This window comes from Chiroxiphia lanceolata, chromosome 27, assembly GCF_009829145.1.
Source record: "Chiroxiphia lanceolata isolate bChiLan1 chromosome 27, bChiLan1.pri, whole genome shotgun sequence".
NCBI classification, from domain to species: domain Eukaryota; kingdom Metazoa; phylum Chordata; class Aves; order Passeriformes; family Pipridae; genus Chiroxiphia; species Chiroxiphia lanceolata.
Genome location: NC_045663.1, coordinates 3,382,172 through 3,405,817, shown reverse-complemented (window position 1 = coordinate 3,405,817; position 23,646 = coordinate 3,382,172). Strand labels below are relative to the sequence as shown.

At 39.6% G+C, this 23,646-nt stretch overlaps 1 protein-coding gene across 5 annotated transcripts in view; it reads left to right on the top strand.

The window, feature by feature from the left end:
• Positions 1-53: 53 nt before the first annotated feature.
• The window catches only part of EPS15L1 (epidermal growth factor receptor pathway substrate 15 like 1), a 49,931-nt gene continuing 26,338 nt past the window's right edge, over positions 54-23,646 (top strand). For 3 of the 5 annotated variants that reach the window (XM_032711861.1, XM_032711864.1, XM_032711863.1), the window contains exons 1-22: positions 54-169; positions 5,118-5,159; positions 5,378-5,467; positions 5,702-5,749; positions 6,395-6,490; positions 7,021-7,083; positions 7,950-8,075; positions 9,558-9,617; positions 9,969-10,205; positions 11,527-11,684; positions 12,124-12,280; positions 13,106-13,168; positions 14,737-14,822; positions 15,208-15,280; positions 15,761-15,922; positions 16,709-16,906; positions 17,138-17,302; positions 19,564-19,690; positions 20,087-20,137; positions 20,485-20,621; positions 21,658-21,718; positions 22,081-22,163. In XM_032711861.1, the coding sequence (XP_032567752.1) occupies positions 140-169; positions 5,118-5,159; positions 5,378-5,467; positions 5,702-5,749; positions 6,395-6,490; positions 7,021-7,083; positions 7,950-8,075; positions 9,558-9,617; positions 9,969-10,205; positions 11,527-11,684; positions 12,124-12,280; positions 13,106-13,168; positions 14,737-14,822; positions 15,208-15,280; positions 15,761-15,922; positions 16,709-16,906; positions 17,138-17,302; positions 19,564-19,690; positions 20,087-20,137; positions 20,485-20,621; positions 21,658-21,718; positions 22,081-22,163 (2,313 nt within the window). In that variant the 5' untranslated portion in view covers positions 54-139. Of the gene's footprint in view, positions 170-5,117; positions 5,160-5,377; positions 5,468-5,701; positions 5,750-6,394; positions 6,491-7,020; positions 7,084-7,949; positions 8,076-9,557; positions 9,618-9,968; positions 10,206-11,526; positions 11,685-12,123; positions 12,281-13,105; positions 13,169-14,736; positions 14,823-15,207; positions 15,281-15,760; positions 15,923-16,708; positions 16,907-17,137; positions 17,303-19,563; positions 19,691-20,086; positions 20,138-20,484; positions 20,622-21,657; positions 21,719-22,080; positions 22,164-23,646 lie in introns of those variants that run through there. The other 2 variants (XM_032711862.1, XM_032711865.1) reach the window with 2 other exon arrangements.

The following is a 23,646-nucleotide window of genomic DNA, read 5'->3' as shown; positions in this document are numbered from 1 at the left end:
CGGACCCCGCTGAAGCCGCGGCGGGTCTCGGCTCCCCCTCAGCCGCCGCCGCCCCGGGGCCGCCCGGCCCGGCCCGGCCGAGCCACCGCCTCCCGCCCCTCGCCCCGCCCCGGCCGCGGCCCGACCCAGCGGGAGGAAGATGGCGGCGCTCATCCCCCTCAGCCAGCAGGTACCGGCCCGCGGCGCGGCGGCGGCACCCGCGGCCCTCAGCTCAGCCCCGCCGGGCCGCCGAGGGGAGCGGCACCGGCTCCTGCCCGCGGGCGGGGCGGCCGGGCCGGGCCGGCGCTGGGTGCAGGGCCCTGTGCCCGGGAGGGGCTCGGCCTGAGGGGGGAGAGAGGGTCGGGGCGCGGCGGGGAGCGGGACGCGGGCGGGGTGGGGCGGGCGAGCGGCCCCCGCGGTGTCCCCGGGGCTCGGCAGGGCCGGGCGGGGGGGAAGCAAAGGCGTTCTCCCCTCACGGAGGGCCTGGAGCTGCGCCCGTGGGGAGGGGAGGGGAAAGGAGGGAACGGGGGGCTCCGGGCGTTCCCCCTCGCCGAGGTGCCGCCCGGGAGCCGCGGGGGTTATTGAGGGCCGGGGATGGGGCTCCGACCTGGGGCGAATCACCCCCTTGTCCTGCTTGTACCTTGAGCTGCCGGGCTGTCGTGACACGGTGTCGTGACGGGGTGTCGTGACTGACAGGCTGTCGGGATGTTTGGGAGCGCGGGGACCCCGGGAAAGGGCTGCGGGGCGAGCGGGAGGTGTTTGCAGATCAGGAACAGGCACATTCCCTGACCCTTGGGAGAGGGTGACAAGGCTCTGGGAGAGGCTCTTTCCAGCTCTCTTGGGATGCTTGGGGTCCCCGCGCTGATTTTTGTTGTTACAAGCTTTTTTGCTGTGTGTGTTGTTTTTGGTCTGTTTGGTTTTTTAAAATTAATTTCTCACCCAAATAATTCCAACTGAAGCAGTGTGATCGCTGTTTATTCTTTTCCATACCCCTGGGAATAGAGTTGGTTTGCTTATTTCCTTTTTCAAGCAATGCCACCCTCAATGCCTTGAAATTAAAACTATTTTCTACGCTGTGCCAGGCCAGTCAGGAATTCAGAACTACTGCTCTTAGTAGTTCAGATTATTTAAATACATCAATTTCCTTTTAATAATGACCTTTTATTTGAGATACTTTGAAAATTTGTCTCACAGTGGAGTAATGTGATGCTTGGATAATGTATAATTTGCTGTGAGTCTTACCAAGAGTGGGCACTGCTTTTGAGCTTCTGAATAGCAGGAGTCCTGATGAACATCTGCTTAATTAAATGAACGTGTTCAGAAACATCTGAAAACATCCATGCACACACAAACCGCTATCAGAAGTTTCCAGGTGGCATAATGTGGTGCAAAATATGTAAGTAAAATAAACTCTGGATGTGCATTTTTAATAGTGCACTGGTAAAAATGAAATCATTATCAAATATTTACACTGAAAATTCATTTTCTGTGTTGTTTAAATTCTTACTGATATTTGAGGGTCTGGCATCAGTGGTGTTTCCTTTGATATAACCTGTCATGTTTAGGGTGAAAAGGGCCACATCCTGTGAACATATCAGTTATTTTGACATTATTTTCCAGTGAATTCAGTGGAAGCATTCTAATTTTAAACTTCTTTTTCTGTATTGAACTGTCAAGAGTAGTCTAGCTGTTACAGGGCAGTAAACAGAATTTCCCTTAATGAGCTAAAAGAGGAAATTAATAAACTTCCTCTTTGAAAAGCCTCAGTTTAGTGATTACTAAGGAGATGTGTGCTGGTTACTGTAAATGCCAGAAATTGAATTAGAAGGAATAGGAGAGGGCACATGTGCTGTGTGTTGAAGTATGTCCATGCAGAAAGATTATAAAATAAGAATATTGATTTCAGCATGTTGGGAGCTATAAGCAATATGGGTAATTCAAGCTTGTGAAAGTGTTTAATCATATTTTGTCATTAGTAATTTATCATATTATCATTTTAGGCAGAAATTCTTTGGCTGTGAGGGTAGGGGGGCCCTGGCACAGGTTGCCCAGAGAAGCTGTGGCTGCCCCATCCCTGGAAGTGTCCAAGGCCAGGTTGGAGCAATCTGGTCTCGTGGAAGGTGACCCTGCCCATGGGGCAGAGGGTGGGAGTGGATGGGCTTTAAGGTCCCTTCCAACCCAAACCATTCTGGGGTTCTACACTATTTATATACTAATTAAAGATCAGTCCTTGCAGTTCAGTCCAGTTTCAGTTCTTTATGTTTGATAACTGTGTTTTCTTACATTTGCTCACCTTACCAATGGTCTTTCCACTGTGCCAAGCACATTCAACCTGCAGGCTCAGGAGGTTTTGGAGAATTATCTTAGAGATATTGAGATCCTTTTGTAGCTCAGTTTTCTGATACAACTCAGGACATTCAGCAAGTAGCATAAGGGCAAAAGTCATCTTTTTGGGGCAGCAGGAGCCTTCTTTGGGCTCTTGTCTTCGTGAACACCTTGTTTTTTCCCCTTTTACACTCCCTATTTTCATCTCTCCATGTGACTGAAAGAAAATTTTTGAAGAGGAAGACACCAAGGAAAATAATTCATCTGATGCAGAGCTCTTTGTGGCCCTGGGATGACCTCAGGAGAGAGAACTGGATGTGTGAATTGTTCTGGTGGCAGCAGCTTCCCCCTGCCTTTTCCCCAGAGCTGCAGGAAGGGACTTGGATCAGTGTCCATGTGTGTACCCCAAATGCAGTGTATGGATCTGCTGTGAGACTTAAACTTCAGATTTCTCCAGGAAATCAGCTTGGGAGGTCAAACAACAAGGCACCAGGGCTCTGAAGGATCTTTTTGGGAGCTGGTGTAGTGTTAGTTAGAGATGAGGTTTTGGGGACTACGGAGCAGGCACGGGAACCACGGGGTGGTTAAACTGTAAGTCAGACTGAACCTCTCTGACAGGTTGTGCTTTGACATCACCAACTGCAAACTCTTCACAATGTTTGTCTCTGGTTGCCAGGGTTGACAGCCTTGGGCAGGTCCTGCATCAGCAGATGTCACCAAATTGCAGAATCCTCCTGAATGATAGTGGTGTCGTCACGTGTGGTGACGGGCAGATAGAGAGCTGTGCTATTTTTATCACTTGAACCCATTTTGTCTGGTCTGCTTCATCACAGAGGTGCAGTCATTTGGGTAAATCAGCCAGGGAGGCTGAATCCTTGGAAAATTCTGCAAGTAGGGAACTGGGGGCTGAAGGGCTTTCCAGCAGCACTTGGGGGAATATTTTCCTGTTGGAGAAACTTCCCAGCATGGAAACCCATCACCCTGGATTCCTGCCACCTCTGTCAGGTAACTCAGCTCCATGTCGTGGCTGACAGTCCCAAATGAGGGTGACAGGGGTGTCTGGTGATGGGATGAGCTCATTCAGTGCTGCTGCTGGAGTGGTTTGCTCTGTCTCTTGGTAGGAATCCAGTCTCTGCACACTCTGGGTTACTCGTCACATCAGTTAGAGGAGCTTCTAGTTGGTGTTTGACCCTCTTGTCTGAGCTCTCTGATAAACAAGAGGTACAAAGTGTGGTGATAGTTGGCTAAAACATGCTGGGTTGGATTCAGACTGGGACAGACTGTTTCCTACTTCCACCTTTCCTCTGAATGATGTGTTTCCTGCTTGGACAGGAACACAGTGCTTAGCTGTGCTGGATGTTTACATGTCAGCAGAAAGAATAGTCAGATTTATGAGTTATGGTCCAGGCATTCTTCTGAAATCCTGTCCACCTTCAGGAAGAGCTGGAGCTTCCAGAGGTTTGCTGACATTAGAGAATGCAGCAGCTTATTTTGTGGATGGGTAGAAGTGAAGCACATTTAATATGCTTAGGAAACTGTTCTGAAAATGCAGGATTTTTCTATCCAAATAGAGCTGTTACTCCTCAAAGAGTCAGTGTTTGCTTGTGCTCAGTTGGAGGGTTTAGTTATTTCAGATAGCTCCTTACACTTAATATTCGTCATGTTTATTGTAAATTCACAACAAGGTTCTCTTGGTGTCAAATAAAACTTTATTGGGCTTTTCTTTCATCATGTTTCTGCCTTCCTTCCACTCAGAGTGGGCAGAACATCTGGAAAATCATGGGGATGACAAGGAAGCAGGGGGCATTTGGGAGGTGACATCCCAGTGATGGGGGTTAGTGGGAAACACTCCTTTGTCAGGTGTCTGCCTGGTGGAGGTGCAGAGTGGTTGTCTCAGGCAGGCTTTGGGGTGTTGTGACATCTCAGCATTTCGCTTATTAAACTGTTTATGGGGTTGTTGTTTTGTTGATTGTTCTTTAAGGCCTTTAACTTGGTTTTGCCTGGGTTGGTTTTGCTGTTGGCATCGAGGCTGGAGAACAGTGTGGAGGGATAACCTGCATGTGAACTCCTGGGGCAGTTGGAGGAGGCAAGTGAGAAGATGGATTTGGGGGATTCTACCTCTTTTGGCATTTCAATTCCCATCTGCTTGGAATGCCAGCAAGAATGTCAACAATCTACTTGTTCAGCCCCCTGGAAAGGCAGGGCCTCCCTTGGGTCTGCTGCTCTGGTGTGATGTGGTTTGAAATCCCCCAACAGCGTTCTCAGGGAATTGTGGCGTTGTCAGTTCACTCTTCATTCTGTTTGTTTTTGTTTTACTCAGTTTCAGTTTAAGATCCCAGTCCTGAAAACGCATAACCAGGGGTACAGGGCTCTCTGTGTGTGTGTGTGTGTGTATAATTGCCTGCTGAAAACATTCCATAAGGATATTTACAGTGCAGGGGGGGCTCAGGTCAGCATTGGGTTCAAAACTGGGCCTTTGTTATCAGCAGTTCTCATACTGAGATCTGAAATACTTTGGCAAATAGTTCAGAGCTGTTCTACAAAAACCTTATTTCCATGTAGTTGTTGATTAAAAGTGTGAGTAGAAGTTGGAATGCTGGTCAAGGAGAAGTTCTAGGAGGTGACAGGAGCCTGTTGGCTGCAGGTTTTGTGGGATCACCATTATCCACACTTAAATTTCAAGTATCTGGTTTGCATGACAGCAAACTAACACCCTATTTTAGATTTTTCTGTTGAAGGAATGCGCAAAGTACAATACTTTTTTCCTGTCAATTGTGATTGCTGTTCATTCTGGTTTCTTCCTTATGTTTCAGTTTTCTACTGGGAACCCAATATACGAAACTTACTACAAACAGGTACGTTCTTAAAAGAAGAAAAGCAAAAAAAAATTGCAGTTTCCTCTTTCCCAACATTTTCCTCTCTTTCCTTTCCCCACTGCAGTGCTAAATTCTTCCTGCTGATGCAGTTTGTATAACTCCTGACCTAGAGACACTGCATTTCTCATCTCTGCTTTCACAACAGTCATGTGAAATGTTCACATGGCTTCAGTTAAATGTTAATTTTTCTCTTTCAGGTAGATCCAACATACACAGGGAGAGTTGGGGCAAGTGAAGCTGCTCTGTTTCTTAAAAAATCTGGTCTCTCTGATATCATCCTTGGAAAAGTAAGTTGAAGGAATTGGATAATGCAATAATTGTCTGTACACCTTTTTAAGTGAAAGGACAAATCTACGAAGAAAAATTATCTTTTGTGTAACATTTCTGTTGTCAACTTGACAGTGAAATAACTGTGTCATAACTTGAAAGCTGACTGACCATTTCAAGAAGACACACAGTATGAACTGTGGAGCTGAGTTTTATTTTAAATTCACAATGGCTTTTATTTTGTATCTCCACAGATATGGGATTTGGCTGACCCAGAGGGGAAAGGATACTTAGATAAACAGGTAAATGAAATGTTCCTGTAGACCTGCTCTGTTACCTCTCACAGATTAACCTTGTTTCAAGCAAACCCTGATACCAGTAATAGTTATCCTTGGCTTTTTTTGAGTTGAGTTTTTGTTTACAAGATGAGTTTTTTTTCCCCAGCACTTCTCATATCTGAGTGTATTACTCAGTGAGGCTGCTGGAGGAGTTTGGCTCTCATTTTCTGTCTCTCTTTTGCTTTGTAAATAATCAGTGTGTACAATATGTAGATGCACAGTCACCGAGTCACAAACACAAAATATGATTTTAAGATTTATTTTAGAAGAACATTCTTGCATATAAAAATCTAACCAGCTTTACTGAAAATGACTTGGAATATCAAATAGCAAGTTACTTGTAGATATTGATAAATTTTTTTTAAAACATTATTCATTTTCAAGGACGTTGAAGTTCAGTTATGGGAGAGTCCTTTGCAAAAATGAACTTCCAGTTTTCTGCCCGTTACTGTAAAATTTTTCACGACTCACCTTTAAAGGCAGTGGGGTGGTTGTCACTGTGGGGCTGCACATCCACGACTGACTGAGTTGCACGTGTGCAGTGCTCAGAAAAATCCCAAATGGGTTCTTTCTCCTGCTCTGGACTGGTTTGAAACGGGCTCTTTGCAGGGTTTCTACGTCGCGTTGCGCCTCGTGGCCTGCGCCCAGAACGGCCACGACGTCAACATGAGCAGCCTCAACTTGACTGTGCCACCTCCTAAATTCGTGAGTAACATCCACCCAAATGTGTGGGGGTGTTATATGGGAACTGAGGCTTCAGCTGGAACGTTGGGGTAATGTCCTGTTTCAGAAATGTGGGGCTGCAGGCTGATGGCAAAGTGTCCCTTAGGACCCTGCCACAGTCCTGTTGTCCTCAGTGGGTTTTGCAAGTTTAACTCTGCTCAACTTGGGCAGGAAGCTGCTGTGGCTAAACTCTAAAAAAATAAAGTTATTTTGGGGCTGGGTCAGCAGGAGTGGGCAGTGAAAGGCACAGTTGCAGCTTTGCCTGCAGTAGCTGCTGCAGAACCTCTTTGTTGTGTGTTTGGGTATCTAATGCACCAATAAATGTCCTCATCCAAGTGCTGTAATAGTATAAATGAGTGTGACTTTTATTTAGGTACAGCCTCTTTCTCTCAGTGTAGTTAAGCTTCATGTCTATAACCACCTCTTAAAGCAATTAGTCAGGATTAGAGACAGAAATCTGTGTATTTACATATATAAATACACATATAAATAAAAATTCTCCATTTTTTTAGCATGACAGTAGCAGTCCTTTGCTGATCACACCACCTTCAACAGAGACTCACTGGGCTGTCAGGGTAAGTGTAAAAGACAACACATTACATCCATTCTTTAAAAGTGACTCTTTTCCTTGTGTGTAATTTTCTCTCAGTGAGAGAATTTTGTATCCAGTGTATTTCCTGTTTCAAAAATCCCCCCTTTCTGTGCAGACTTGTGCACAATAGAGAATATTGAGGTGTAGTTTTACATCTGTAATAAGTATTAAACCACCCTTTGACAACCCCAGCTGTGATGTTTTTAAGACACAATGAATTTTAATCTTCTGCCTGGATTTCTTCCAGAATCCTACAATTAGGCACTTTCATTGTTTGTATAAAGGAACCCCACTGAGAACAGCAAAGTATTTCACCAAATCCACCCTGAATTATTAATTTAAAGCTCGAGTTCCTATGTTCTAGTTAGTATTCAGTGATACTTTTTTTTCCCCAATGATATATATCACATGTAACCTTTGATGCATTTATGTGGGTATTTGTGTTTAGTTAATTTTCAAATGCAAACGTTTCCAAAAGGTAGAAATTTGATAAAATAACTTGTAATGCTGATTATTTTTTTTGTACTTACGTGTTGTACTTCAAAGTGGGAAGAAGAGGTTTTAGTTCTCCCGAGTTTATTGAAGTTTCTTTAAAACAGAAACACATCTTGACTGCTGCATGGTAAAATCTCTCATGGAAAGTTATAAAATAACCTTAGCTTTGAAATTAGGCTCTTAAATCTCTCTCCATGGGTTTACATTTGGATACAGCACCGTGGCACTTGCAAGAAAGTTTGGAAATTTAGGATGACCACATCACTGACCAGCCTTAATTTCTTGCAAGATCTCATTTTCAACACTCACACAGGCACACTTTTTTACTTATTCAGACTATTTCTTACCAACTAGGTGGAAGAAAAAGCAAAGTTTGATGGTATTTTTGAAAGCCTTTTGCCAGTAAATGGTTTACTTTCAGGAGACAAAGTAAAACCAGTACTGATGAATTCAAAGCTACCTCTTGATATCCTCGGAAGGGTAAGTGTGCTGTTTAGATTTTCCTGGTCTCTGTTTAACTTCTCATAGTTTGCAGTGTGAAATATTTATATGTAATTTATCAAAACAGATCAGGTTTTGGCTGGGATTCTGCATTGATTGCATGCTATCAAGCAAGAACATTAAGTCTCTGCAGTCTTCCACTTAGAAATAAGAATAGCAGTAGTAATTTCAGCCCTGGAGTAGATTGGCTTGATTATCTCTCTGTTCGTTTTAAGAGCTGGAAATTTTGATTTTGGTTGTTTAAAAGCAAGAAAAGGCTTTTCTAAACTTTTATAATATTTGCTTTTACAACATTATATTCCACTGTTTTGTCATTTTTACAAATAGGGGTTATTAGACATCCCATTAAATCCCTTCACTCTTGGTACAGGAGAACACCTCAGAACATCCTCATTTATTGTACCCAGCAAATTGTCAAGTTGGTTTTTTTTCCAAGATCTGATTTTAGTGCACCCATTGCATATTTGCCAGGCAAGCAAACCTGAAAGTATTTTTCTGCTCCCATTTAAAACACATTCTTTAATGCTTTGCATATTTATATGCCTGGGAATGAATTCATTCTGTGTAAGAGCTGGATCTGTGTTACATCCTTGTATCTCTTCAGGAAGAACTGCCTCTTTCTCTGTATTATCTACAGAATCTAAGTATGACTGGTTTGAATTCTGTACTGGAATATTGTGAAGTCCTGAGTCTTGAAAGGCTTTGGATTTCATCTTGTTGCTGTCACAGTGGAAATTCAGGAAGCTTTTGCCTCCTCTAGAAAAGTTTGTGGACGAGACAAAGGACTGAGGAAATGGGCAAAGGACTAATGAAGGAGCCTTAATTTGTACAATGTTAAAGTAGAGTTCAGACAATTGAGCCTTAGGCTTGGCTTTCTGTGCACTCTGATTAAACTGAGTGTTGGAGTGCACAAAGTTTTGTATCCCTCTAAATCTTCTGCAAGTTTCATTGAATGTACCTGACCTAATAATGAACTGAAGTTGAGAAACACTTAAATTCTCTCCCATAGAAAATTCAGGGGGCCAAAGGGAGCTGCACATGGTTTTAGTTATCAGTAAAAAAACTAGGAATGGGATAGGAATTAGAAATGTATTGAGTTTTCCAAAATATTTTAACTTCCTTACAAGACATTTGGATGATCTGCTAACCCCACATCCTCTGGACAGTTCTGGAAACCATCTCTGAATGCTTTTGCTCAGCTTGATGACTCCTTAATTGCACCATAGAAAGATGAAAAACCTGCCTGTGTTGCAGCCAGAATTTGTTAGAGCCAACCTTGATTCACACTGGCCAGAAAACTCTAATCCAGTCTGTTTCATCAGAGAGTGCTTAGATAGTTTAATAAAACTAATATATTCTTCACCAAAACCTATTAAGAGTCTTTAGAGGGCATGTTAATTTGATGAATGCACAAAATGTAACTTGCTCTCTAAATCATTTTTTTTATCTTAATTGCTGCAGGTCTGGGATCTCAGTGATATTGATAAAGATGGTCACCTGGACAAGGATGAATTTGCTGTGGTAGGTTGTTTTAAATTCTCAATTCACAGCCCAGTCTGTCTGGCAGAGCAAACAGCTCATTTGTTTTTCTCAAGAGCTTTGCAGCTTTCTCTGCTACAGTTCACTGTTCTAATCTGCCTTGTTCACACAGAGCTATTAAATGACCTTCCTCAAATCCATCCACTGACTCTTGCCTATGTCATCAAGATTAAACTTGTTGGAATTACATCCCAAACGATCTGCTCTGGTTGACATCTCTAATCTTACAGCCTTTGTTTTACTATTATGTAAATGACTGACACTGGAAGATCTCCTTGCTTTTTTTTTTTTCCTGCTAATTGTGAATGTTATCTGACCTTTTTGCCTTTGCAGGCAATGCATTTGGTTTATAGAGCTCTTGAGAAAGAGTCAGTCCCTTCACAATTGCCCCCTTCTCTCATACCACCTTCTAAAAGAAAGAAGATGCCCGTGTTCCCTGGAGCAGTTCCTGTTCTCCCTGCCAGCCCCCCCCCCAAAGACAGCCTCCGTTCCACCCCCTCCCACGGCAGTGTCAACAGCCTGAACAGCACAGGGAGCCTGTCCCCCAAGCACAGCATCAAACAAGCCCAGGTACTCAGCTGCCTTTCTTTTTTTTTTTTGGGTCAGGAAGCTGCAGGAAAAAACAAACCTGCTCTTTGATTTCTGCCTCCTGCGAGCGCTTGGCTTTGGGGGATTTGGGGGGGTGTGGTGAAATTTAATAGCAAATTTAAGGGATTTAATGCCAACTAATAATATGAAAGGAATTTAGTACCAGAGAAATCATTGTTTAGGTTTGGAAGAATGGAATCCCAAAGAAATTTAATACCAAATTTAAGGAATTTAATGCCAATGAATAATATAAAAGGAATTTAGTACCAAAGGAATCATTGGTTAGGCTTGGAAGAATGGAATACCAAATGTAAGGAATTTAATGCCAATGAATAATATAAAAAGGAATTTAATACTAAAGAAATCATTGGTCAGACTTGGAAGAATGGAATACCAAAGAAATTTAATTCCCAATTTAAGGAATTTAATGCCAAAGAAATCATTGGTCAGTCTTGGAAGAATGGAATACCAAATTTAAGGAATTTAATGCCAGTGAATAACATAAAAGGAATTTAATACCAAAGAAATGATTGGTCAGGCTTGGAGAATGGAATCCCAAAGAAATTTAATACCAAATTTAAGGACTTTAATGCCAACAAATAATATAGAAAGGAATTTAATACTAAAGAAATAATTGGTCAGGCTTGGAAGAATGAAATACCAAGTGTAAGGAATTTAATGTCAACAAATAATATAAAAAGAATTTAATACCAAAGAAATCATTGGTCAGACTTGGAAGAACGGAATACTGAATTTATGGAATTTAATGCCAAGGAATAATAGAAAAGGAATTTAATACCAAGGAAATCACTGGTCAGGCTTGGAAGAATGGAATACCAAAGAAATTTAATTCTCAATTTAAGGAATTTAATGCCAAAGAAACCATGAATCAGACTTGGAAGAACAGCTGAATTGTAATCAGAGTGACCATGAGGTGGCAAATCTTAGGGGGGAATTTTCACTTTATGTCAAAAGTGAAACCATGGAAAGGTTTTACTGGTGTCTCTGCTTTAATACCAAAGAAATCATTAATCTCCCTTCTAAATCTCCTGTTATTAGCATGAGGACTTAATATGCCTAGTTAGATCTATTCTGTTTCCAAAGAATTAATGCTGTTCAACTGATGAAGAGCTGTTTATCAGTGTTTTATTCAGATAAAGAGTGCAAAATTAAACCATGCAGTGAAAATAGTTATTTCCCAGTCAGACTGGACTGTGCAGGATGTTCAGCACAAGCAGCTCTGGGGGATGTATCTGCTCAGTGTGTTGATAATAAAGGCTGTTTTTCTCCTTTTGCTTTGCAGCCAACTGTGAACTGGGTGGTCCCAATGGCTGAAAAAGTGAGATACGATGAGATTTTCTTAAAAACAGACACAGACATGGATGGGTTTGTGAGTGGCCAAGAAGTAAAGGACATTTTTATGCATTCAGGTCTGTCTCAGAATCTCCTAGCACATATATGGTAAGAATTCCCTAGTATAGATGTATTTTTGTAATTATTTATCCAGCCAGAACTGTGGGCCTAACATTGAAAAAAAACCCCCAGAAACAAACCAAAAACCCAACCTCTTCTACATGTCCTGTTACCATACTGCAATATGTGGAAAATTAAGGGAGAAATAAATACTCCCTTTGCTTTTCTGGGAGGGGGGGAATAGGTGATTGTCTTTTGAAGTTCTAGTGCTTTAAATATTTTCTCAGAGCAACACTGAGAAAACATATCAGTTAAACATATCTAATAAAATCCTGCTCTGTTTATGGAAGTCTCACTAGAATAAACAAGCTCTGCTGAGGATGAATCAAAAGGAAATTACATGTATATGTGTATTTGAGGCTTTTTGGTAGAGGAGAAATAAGATTTTTTTTTTTTGTTTATGAGGGTGATCTGTTTTTTTTACCAGGGCTTTGGCAGACACGAGGCAGATGGGGAAGCTCAGCAAAGACCAGTTTGCACTTGCCATGTATCTCATTCAACAGAAGGTCAGCAAAGGGATTGATCCTCCCCAAGTGTTATCCCCAGATATGATCCCTCCCACAGAGAGGAACACTCCCATCCAGGTAAGTCAGGGATTATTTGTAGGTAACACTGAATTTACGTGCTTTGAAATGGGTTTTAAATAGGAATTTTGCACATTTTTTTTAAAAATATCTTGGTAAAGAACTGCCAGTATTTTTTTCTTACCTCCTCTTACAAATTTCTTTAAGATTTGAAAATAAATGTAAATTTCTAACAGCTAAGACTGCGAGTAAAGAAAAATGCAGTAAAATATTCCATAAAATAAACTATTCCATAAAAGGAGTCATAATGCTGAAAAAAGTCTAGCATGAAAAATACTCCTTTGTTATAGAATTTTTTCTTAATTTTTAATTTTTTAATATTTTGATTTTAACAACATATAAATTATAATATAGATGTATATATTTATATATTATCTATTTATATAATTTTAACTTTGAGGAGCTCGTAACAGCAAATATTAAAAGCTGGTTGAGTATCCATCCCTGACTGTGACCAGCACCAAATTCCTCTGGAGAAATGTCAAATTTTTTAATGGCTAAGTGAAGGGTGATGACTTCCTAGTTTCTGGGATTCATCCCTTGTATCATGCCAGTCCACAGTCCTGCATCCATCACTGCTAATACAGGAGCATCTGAGCCTTTGCTAAACTCTGCTTTACTCCTTTCCTCATTTCTGAAAATGAGATGAATAAACACTCTGTCCTGTCAATACCTTCCTCTTTTCTATAAACTACACTGTATTTTTCTTTTTTTTTTTTTTTTTTTTTGCTTTCCCTAACCAGAAACCTTTTGGGGCTCTAAATAACTTCATTGTTGCTGTTGCTGTGATCCTTTTAAGGTTTCTCCCCTGTCCTTTTTCTGTAGACTCTGTCAGGTTACTTGACCCCTGTAGGAACTGAGATCTCAGCACTCACAGAGATGCGGCGTGTGAGTAACTGTGACACCCAAAGGAATGCCCATTTTTTTGTGTCTGATGCTGCTGACTTCAAAACCTGGTTTTATTTCTCCACCTTTGCCTGTCTCTGCTCTTGAGTCCTGTGCCACTTGCCCTTGGCATGATGGGATGTCACAGCAGTGTGAAGGGCCCAGCACTGGCTGCTGACCTGGTGATATTTATTTATTCCCTCAACAATTGCTCTGTCAGGAAGTTTCTGGGGCAGGAACAGTCGAAGTTACTCATGGATTAGTTCTCTGAAATTATGAGCAGTAAATACATCTTTAAGCTTCCCATTATTTCCAACTAATTCTAATTTTTTTCCACCTAATGTGTGTTTAGCTGAGCATAACATGAAATAAACTGAGCTTTGTTTAGCTGAGCATAACATGAAATAAACTGAGCTTTATTTAGCTGAGCATAACATGAAATAAACTGAGCTCAGTGAGCTTAGTTAAGTGGTTCTTATCCTAAGCAAAGCAGCAGCTCATTTTAACTTCTTTCATAGTCATGTTGGGTGACACCTTCCTGTGACCCTGTCCAGCATTCAGTGCAGGTCTCTCAGCAAATCTCTATCTGACAAAATCAAAGTGATATAAGAAGCTTTTGATTTGCTACCTTGAAGAATTAGTCTGGGTTATTTTTTATTTATGATGACATAATGGCACGTTACAAAAGAAATGATCCCCCAAAATGAGGACTTAATTAAATTTAATTTAATTTAATTATTTAAACTGTATACTCACCTGTTGTTTCTACAGAAGTGTCACCTTTTAGTCTGCTGATTTTGATTTATTGATTAGGTTCTTGTTTAGTTTTCTATGTTTAATAAAGCCAAGCTTTCTGTGGTTATCACAGCAACCTTGAGGTGAGCGAAGCAAGCAAACTGTACTTTCTTCTTTTTAAAATGCTATTTAAAAATTGTAGGTCTCCTGTTTTTTTCATGGTAACAGGGAGTTCAGTGCTGCAGTTTTTGCTCAGTTGCAGTGGGTTTTCTTAGAGCAGTCCTTTTTATAGTAATAACCATTTTTGTACCTAGTGCTGAGATCCTTTCTTAATAACTTCTGATAGTCTTATCTAAAAGACAAGGGGTGCCCTCTGCATCTTCCCTGATCTACCCCTGAATGGCTGCAGAAATGACCTGAATAATTGCAGAACTTGCCATGAATTTGTGGCTCAAGAAGACTGAAATTACAATCTACTGTCATTAAGTTCCCTGGAAACTTTACCATTGACTGTAGCAGAGCTGGGGTTTAGGTTTTGAATTTTAATTTGAATTCTCCCAGAGCCTGCAGTTTATTTGTTCCCCTTGTGCATGTCCTCTCACTGCTGTGTGTCCCAACTCTCCTGTCTGTTAAACAGCCACAGAGACAATTCTCCTGTCCCTCAGGTAGAATTGCTTGGCATGTTCCTGCTTGTTGCACAATAATTTGATGTGTCTCGTAGCCCTTTGCAAAATCATATAATGAGGGGTTTGCATCCCACCTCTGTCCTCAGCCTTTGGAAAGGAAGAGCTTCTGTTACCACTCAACATTTTAATTGACTGTTTCATTCTTAACAGGACAGTGCAAGTTCTGTTGGATCAGGAGAATTCACAGGAGTGAAGGAGCTGGATGATATTAGCCAAGAAATCGCTCAGCTGCAGAGGTAAAGTTGTGGATTGTTAACAAAATCTTGAACAATAACCAAACAAGTCTGTAGGACTGATGTGTCAGTTACTTTTGTTTTCTTTTAGCCATTTTAGAATTTTATTTGTCACTGAAATTGGTGACAAATCTCCCACTGATATCTTACAGTTATGCAAACCACCCTGGATTCTACCAGGTGACTTCAGGACATTACTTATGGCCACAGATAGTATTTTTCAAAGAATAATTGATACATATAAGCCTTTACTCCTTTAAAAAAATAGATGAGAACATGTGCTGGCTTTTTTAGCTACGTGGTGTTTCCAGAATAATATTTAATTGATTTTTGTGTGTGTTGTATTATTTAACTAATAATAAATACATGTGCTTGTTTTATCTGACAGAGAAAAGTATTCACTAGAGCAGGACATTAGGGAAAAGGAAGAATCAATCAGACAGAAAACCAATGAAGTTCAGGTAAAATCTTCTGTTTATCCTTAGCAGCTTTCATTTTAATCCAAATAATATATGGGAATTAAGCATTTTCAATGTGTTTATGTTGCTGCTGGGCAAGTCTTCCTTTCTTTCATGGGATTTTCCTCTGACTTACAGAAGGAATTTTATTTTCCTGTTCTCCATCAGAAATGTTTTCATCTGATGCTGATTAATAGAAAGATGATATGTGAACAATTTGAAAGGGTTTTTTTTTTAGTGCTTAACTAAGACTGTAATTTAGGAAAACATTATTCAAGAGTATTGGTTTTTATAATCAGGGTATAACTCAATGCCACGTGCACTGATTGATTTCCTGCTGTCTCATACAAGTTCCTGCAGAAATAAAACAGCTGCAGGGGCCTAGAAAATCTTTTGGGTTTTGCAAAACCTGCTTGTCTGTGGCTGATCATTCCTTGAGGCAGCAGCTTAAATGTAAGCTCCAAACTGTGGGATTTTCCTCAGGAACTGCAGAATGACTTAGACAGGGAGACAAGTACCTTGCAAGAGCTGGAGGCTCAGAAACAAGATGCCCAGGACAGGCTGGATGAGATGGACCAGCAGAAAGCCAAGCTGAAGGATATGCTCAATGATGTCAGGCAGAAATGCCAGGAAGAAACCCAGGTGGTGAGTGTGTGTTAATTCTGGACATGCCCAACAGTGGTTTTGTCTTCTGTTGAAGGAAATTCTGTTTATTTAATGAAAAAACTTGCTTTCTCTGTTCGTTTTGACCGTAAATAGCAGTTTCCACACGAATACAGAGCTCCAAGAAAGGGTTTTGCTCCCCTGAATACCTCTCATTGTGGTCATAAAGGTGGGGTTGAGGCAGATGATCTCCAGGGGTCCCTTTCTACAGAAATTGTTGTTGTTCTGAGAATATAGAAAACATTTATTCGACCTAATAAGGCATCAGAGACAGTCCATGGCAGTGGTGCAGGTCTTGAACCTCTGAAGGTCACCAGTGTTGAGTTAAAAGTGGGTTTTCAGGGAGATACAATTGCCAATGGAAATAGCAGGTTACCTTAAGGTAGAAACTCTGTAACATTGTGTGAGAAAAGTGTTGAAGAAAGAAGTGTTTAAGCAACTCTGTAATTTAAATTACCAGAGTTAAAAATCAGCTTCGTGCTCCTTGATAAATGTTTGAATGGAAAAGGAGCCAAGTTCTGAAAACCTGGTCTAAGAAACACCTGTGAAATTAGTGTGATATTTCTGTGATTTAAAATAGTATTTCTTGGGTTTATTGATTGTGCTTTTATCATGGATTTTGTGCAACATCAGAAGCAGCACGAATTTCTTCATGTTAAGTTCTATTTTCCCTAGCAATTGATAGGTTGCTGTACAACTTCCTGTTATTTATATTATAAATTCCTAATTTAATAAGTTAACATTCATTTCAAATTTCACTTTTTTCAGATTTCCTCACTAAAAATGCAGATTCAATCTCAGGAATCAGATTTAAAATTACAGGAAGATGACCTTAACAGAGCAAAAGCAGAGCTGAATCGCCTGCAGCAGGAAGAGACTCAGCTAGAGCAGAGTATCCAGGCTGGAAAAGTGCAGCTTGAAACAATAATCAAATCTTTAAAATCAACACAGGAAGAAATAAACCAGGTATTCACTGTAGTTTATACAATTTTTTGCTTCTTGAAAGGCTGAGTTGAACATCACCTGGAAAGATTATTTTTAGAAGAGAAAACAAGTGGTGGCTCATGAAATAAGTCTTTTTTTTTTTTTTTGGCTGGTTTATTCCCAGTCTGAGTCAGGAAAAAATTCAATTCTGGGGGGGGGGAGGGGAAATGCAACTAAATGGCAACAGTGTTTAATGAGGATTTTCCTTCTCAGGCAAGAAGTAAACTTTCCCAGCTGCAAGAGAGCCACCAGGAAGTCAACAAGAGCATAGAGGAGTACAATGAAGCTCTCAATGGGATCCATGGGGGCAGCCTGACCAATTTAGCAGATATGAGTGAAGGCCTTGGGCAGACAGAAAGAAGCAATTATGGAACTATGGTAAAAAAAATTACTGTTGCTTAGTGTATTTGGCAATAACTAAACTTGTGACTTGCACCTAATGTGAAATAGTTGGGGTTTGGTGCATTAGCAGAGCCCAGCAAGGCAGGGCAAGGCTTTGATGCTGGTGGGAAAACTGATTTTTGAGCCTTTTGTTAGATCTTGTGCTGGGATTTTGTGCCTGTGTAACTGTGTGAATATGTAAGCAAACTGTGATTATGGAACCAAAAAGAAAAGGTCCTTTTATTTTGTCACCTGTCACATGTTCAGTCTCAGGAGGGAGGTGGGACTTTATTTCCAGTTCAGGTGTTTTGTTTGTTCTTGCACGTTGTCCAGTTACCTTCTCTTGTTGTAAACTTCCCTTTAACCATCTATTTCCTTCTTATTTCCTAAAGAAACTCTACAGATTCCTCCTTTGCAGTGAGCTGTGTTTATCACATATTGTTCCCTTCCCAAAATACATGGATGGTTCTCTTCTGCTTCAATAATTCCAGCACCATTTACCTCATTTATTATGTTTTCTTTTAATCAGTATTTTTTCCAAACCATAACATCCTTCAGGTTCTTAAAGATTCTTCCAGTCCATTTCTATTGGGTATCTAGTGTTGATTTAAATATTAAATAATCCTCTAAATCACAAGAATGTTCATTCTTTTTAAAGCCTGTTTTTTCTCTTAAATATAAAAGTTGCATAGTTGCTTGATTCTGCTTGCACACACACTTGGTGCTTCCTCATTAGGGAAACTTGTTTTCCAGAACCCTTGTAAGCACAGTATTTGCTGTGGGTTTAGTATGAGGTTAAATATATGTCATGTATAGTAAATATTCAGCAGGCATTGCTCTTTTAATGCCCTGCTTTCAACTTGGTCTGTAAAAACAAACTGCTCAAAAGAAGATTAAGACCAACAATACATTGAAAAACGTGGCCTTAAAACACTTCACTGCTTAGTTTCTCTGTTTGCATGGCTTGCATAATATTATATTTAATTTTCACTGGAAGCTTCCAGATGTTTCTCTTACTTGCAAAACCTACGAATCACTTACTGGAAGAAAACACCAGTGGATGTTCATAGTAATTTTTTTAAACCCATTGTGCCCCTTTCCTGTTTCTCAATTCTTTCTTCCTCTTCCTCCTCTCCCCAGCTCCCTCCCTGCTGTTCTGAGAAGTATTAATTAAGATGTTTTCATTTGCACCTTGTAAAGGGATGAAAGAAGTGCTGTCTCTGGTGTTGGGGCCAGTGTAAGTGGGTAGTTGTTGCTGGTTATTCCTTATTTTGGGATGGAATGGCTCTGGTTTTCCCTGGAAGTGCTGTACAGGGCAAACATGGCAAGGGCTGGTTTCATCAGAGACCCCCAAAGCAGACCCAAACCAACCCAAATTAATGTCCTGAAGAGGTTTCAGAACTTGAGTTTGCTGCTTGTTCCTGCAGGAGATCTTTTACAGCTTGACAAAGTTACATTTGGGCTCTGCTGAGAAACTTTTTTTGTCATCAGAATGTTGGGGTGACTCTTCCTGCATGAAGGGCTTTGCCATGGGAAATCATTGCTTGGAGCTGTAAGAATGAGTTAACAAGAAGCTCAAGAATGAGCTAAAAAGAAGCTCAAGAATGAGTTAAAAAGAAGCTCAAGAATGAGTTAAAAAGAAGCTCAAGAATGAGTTAAAAAGAAGCTCAAGAATGAGTTAAAAAGAAGCTCAAGAATGAGTTAAAAAGAAGCTCAAGAATGAGTTAACAAGAAGCTCAAGAATGAGTTAACAAGAAGCTCAAGAATGAGTTAACAAGAAGCTCAAGAATGAGTTAAAAAGTAGGAATCTAGAGCATGACCACTCAGTAGTAATCCCTTGTATTTGTACTCCACAAATAGTCCATAAAATTTATCTTTTAAATAAGTGTCTTACCTGAAGCTGAGCTGTCAAATAACGTAGGGAAGGAATTTTTTTGCCAGTGTGATGGTTGGGGGTTGATTTGTTTTCATTATTTAAGTGTTTGAGAACTGAATATTTTAATATGGGCAACAGTTTAACCTTTAAATGTTACATGCACTGTTATCTTTTGATGTTCTTTGTAGCCCTGGGCTACGTGTTTCCTTCCAGTGTGTAATGACTTCTACTTGGAAGTCATGGATTCTAAGAAACTTCTTCAGAAAGTAATTTTTAAGTTTGTTAAACAGGAACTGAGATACCCATTTAGAAGAAATTCTGTGCCAGCTAAGTGTTTTCATCCTGGTAGAGTTGCTATGATGTTTTTCCTCTTAATTTTTAGGATGATCCATTTAAGAACAAAGCCTTGATGTTTACCAATAATACACAAGAATTGCATACAGACCCATTCCAGTCAGAAGATCCTTTCAAGTCTGATCCATTTAAGGGAGCAGACCCCTTCAAAGGCAGTAAGTGACCTTAGATTTTAAAGGCCAATTGTTGAGTAAATGATGTTTTCACAAACTTTATCATCGTGCTAAATAGTGGATAAAACTATTTTTTATAATATAATATAAATATATATTATATGTAAATATATAATATATAAAAATATCATTATATGCAATATATAAATATAATTATATGCAATATATAAATATAATTATATGCAATGTATAAATATAATTATATGCAATATATAAATATAATTATATGCAATATATGAATATAATTATATATAATATATAAAATAATATATGAAATATTATATAAATATATATAATATATTCTATATGAATAATACAATATATATAAAACTATTTTATAAAACTATTTTAATAAAATTATTTTTCTGTTCTGCATAGGTGACCCATTCCAGCATGATCCTTTTGCAGAACAGCCACCTGCTCCAGCAGGTAAGAACCCTTTGGAGGACAGGACACGTGTGGTTGAAACAATTTGTAGCCAAACACAAAGATTTCCCAGGTTTTCCCTGGCTTCAGGTTTTTGGGTTGCATGTGGGAACATAAAAACCTGACAGGTTTGTGCCTTCAGGATCATCAGCATTTTAATGTGAAGTGTGTCATTCCAACTTAGCAAATATCCTCTTTGGAGAGGTCTCTGGAGGTTTGAATCAGATTTACCAAATCACTGCATGTTTCTAAAAGATCAGTGAGCATGAGGTGAAATACAGAATGTTCTTTATAGACACATTAGGTGCTACATTCTAGATATTTTATTTACCTTTCCATGCTCCTTTTAGATCCCTTTGGAGGTGATCCCTTTAAGGAGAGTGACCCATTTCGGAGTTCTGCCCCTGAGGATTTCTTCAAGAAGCCAGTGAAGAGTGACCCATTTACCTCAGATCCATTCACAAAGCCCCCTGCTTTACCCTCAAAGGTCAGTCATTTTTAAATCTACACTTAATAGATTTCTCTACTATTGGCAGGCTTCTTGTCTGGAAGCTAAAATGAGTGAAATAACACAAAATACTTTTCTCCTAACTGGTGAAATATCATTAATTTTACTCTTAAAATTTAAGTATGTATTGTTGAGGCACTCAGCAGTGTTCTCTCTGGTTCCATGATGATGAGGTGCAGTTAGGTGGATATTTTTCCTCTCTGTTGGGAATTTCAAGCCACCATCACCCACTGATTCCCAGCATTCCCTCCATTCCATTGGTTTGTGCAGTCACACAGTGAATGGAATTGAGGAACTGCTCTGGTTAAAGGATTCCTGAGCCCCCAGCAGACCCTGGAGCCAGGACAGTGGAAGGACTGCACAGAACACACTTGTTAAATCACAGTTACAGTGAGATAATATATATAGATATATAGATAAATATATATATAGTCACAGTTCTGAACCTCTCCAGATGCACATGTGTGTGCTTGTTGGGAGGTGACAGATTTTTTGGTTTATTTTTATTATTCTTTCCCTCCCTCTTATGCAATTCTCTGACTGTTGCCACCCAAGAGTTAGGACAGTGTTCCAGTTTCAGTCAGGGGGAGGGTAGTTTGTCTTGCAGGATAAGATTGTACTTGGATAAAAGTACAGCTTGTCAAACTGAAGAGCAACTATGAACACAATCTCTTTAAAAATAAGCAGGATACAGACTCTGGATTAGTAATAATATAAATGCCTGACTGGAATATTGCTGTTGCTTAAAGACTGAACACTTCTGGGTGTGTTTTCATATTTTGCCCTGGTAACTAAGGTTGTATTTCAGTGGGATACCCTTTTCACTTGTAGGTTCTTGGTGTTTTGTTCAAGGCTATCAATAGCCAAATTTCAGATAATCAGTTGATTTTATGCTACTCTACTTCCACCAAGCAGGGTGATCTGAAATTGGAAATAATTGTGATTTTTCATATGCATAAAAAGGCAAGTGCACAGTACAGCAGAACAATAATTATGTATATCTGTTCTTATTTAGCCTGACCCTTTTGAAAGCACTGATCCTTTTACGTCTTCCAGTATCTCTTCAAAAGGTCCAGGTAAGAAGAAAACATTTTTTCATGAAGATGAATAAGAAGGTATCTTTTTATGAAAGAAGAATCAAATGTAAGAGTTGAAAATAGAGAGTCTTGTGAACTGTTGGCAAAAAACATCATGGTCCTGCTATGGATTATAAGACTTTGTGACACCATATATTTCAGTTTTTTCTTCTTTTCTTTTTTTCCCCTCCAAACAACTGGTACAAAACCTGTTGTCTTATGGAATTCTCTTGTAACATCTCATGGCAGGTCAAAATACAGGTGCCTTTTAGTCACCTGCCCAGTTTTGTACTTCATTGGCAGCACCAATTCTTTGTCATTCTTAAGTATTGTTCAAAATGACTTCTTTCTCCCTGTTTCAGATCCATTTGGAACACTGGATCCATTTGGAAGTGGTGCTTTCAGTAGTGGGGAGGGATTTGCAGACTTCAGTCAGATGTCAAAGGTAAAGGTTACCAGGAAAGCAACTGTCCTTTTAAAAATGTATGTACAGATATTTATTTGAAGTGTGTGATATGGTTGTAACTTTTCAGCTGACAACCCAGTTCTGTTCCTTTTTTTCCCAATCAGCCTCACCAGTTACTCAACAAAACATTTTACATCCAGGTCAGATATGGCAAAGTCTTAAACCAAGACTGGCAGATTCAGTAGGGAAAAATCAACTTTTCACAAACATTTTCAAACACCAGATGAGCAAAAGAAATTAAGAATTAAAATTTAAAAAAAAAATTAAAAAAGAAATTAACTTGCAGTGTTAACTGGTAAGAAGAGTATTCATCTATTCCATATACTTCCTGGAATCTGCTTCTTGGTTACTTCATAGAATTATAATATCCTGACTTGTTCCTAAACTTACCATAGAATCACTAAGGTTGGAAAAGACCTCTAAGATCATCAAGTCCAAACCATTAACCAAACACACTAAATATATGTAAAACTAACCTTAGTGTGAACTCACTCCACTCTTAACAGTCAGGCAGCCTTTCCCACGTTTTCAGTGTGCAGTTTCTGTTCATTTTAAATAGCAGATGAAGAGAAAGGTTCAGGACTCACCTGAAACCAAAAAAAAATGGATAATTGGAAATTATTGGAAAGTGGAAATTATTGGAAATAATTGGAAATTCCTGAGGTGGAGTTTGGAATTCACAGTTTCCAGCAGTGCCCAGCTCCTTCTGTTAGTTGCACAATAATGCTTGAAAATTGTAGAGTTATGTAAATGTTAAAAATAAAATAGATTATCGTATCACCTGGACTAATTACATTTCATGGGGGTTTTTTTAGCTTTTCATACTATTTTGGGGAGGGTTTTAACTCTCCACTAGGTGGCAACAGCCTTTACCAATGTTGATGTGTCTGGCCGGAGGTAGAAATTTTAGCCAAGGTTTGACTACAGTTTTTACCTTTGCTCCCCAAACCCCTCTTTCTTCATTTCACAGTGATAAATTTCCCTGCATGGCATCATTTTTGTGCCCTTCTTATCCAATAGGAGAGTCCTTCAGAAAAGCCAACTGAATATAGGAAGCATTAAAAACATGCTTTTGGGATTTTCCCTGGGCTTTTGCCACAGCTGTGTGTAACTTCAGAAAAACTTGGAATAAAGCTCCCCATTCTGTGGTGTTTTTCCAGGTTCTTCCATGATTCTGTTTATCAGAGTGGAGGTTAGACTGTGGTGTGACTGTTCACTGCCAAATAGTAAAAAAAAAGTAGAGTTTTACTTCCTTTTATTTTTTTTTTCATCAACTTTTTGCTGGGACTAAAAGTTCTAAAAGTAATTATGTGATGAGAGCATAAATTATTTTGAATGTTAATGAAATCTTAGCACCTCTGTCACTGCTTTTACACCACTGACAATTCTGGACATCTTAGTTTTTTGAAATTAATGCCTTTACTTGAGTTAACTTGCAGCTTCATGAAACCCCAGGTTTGCC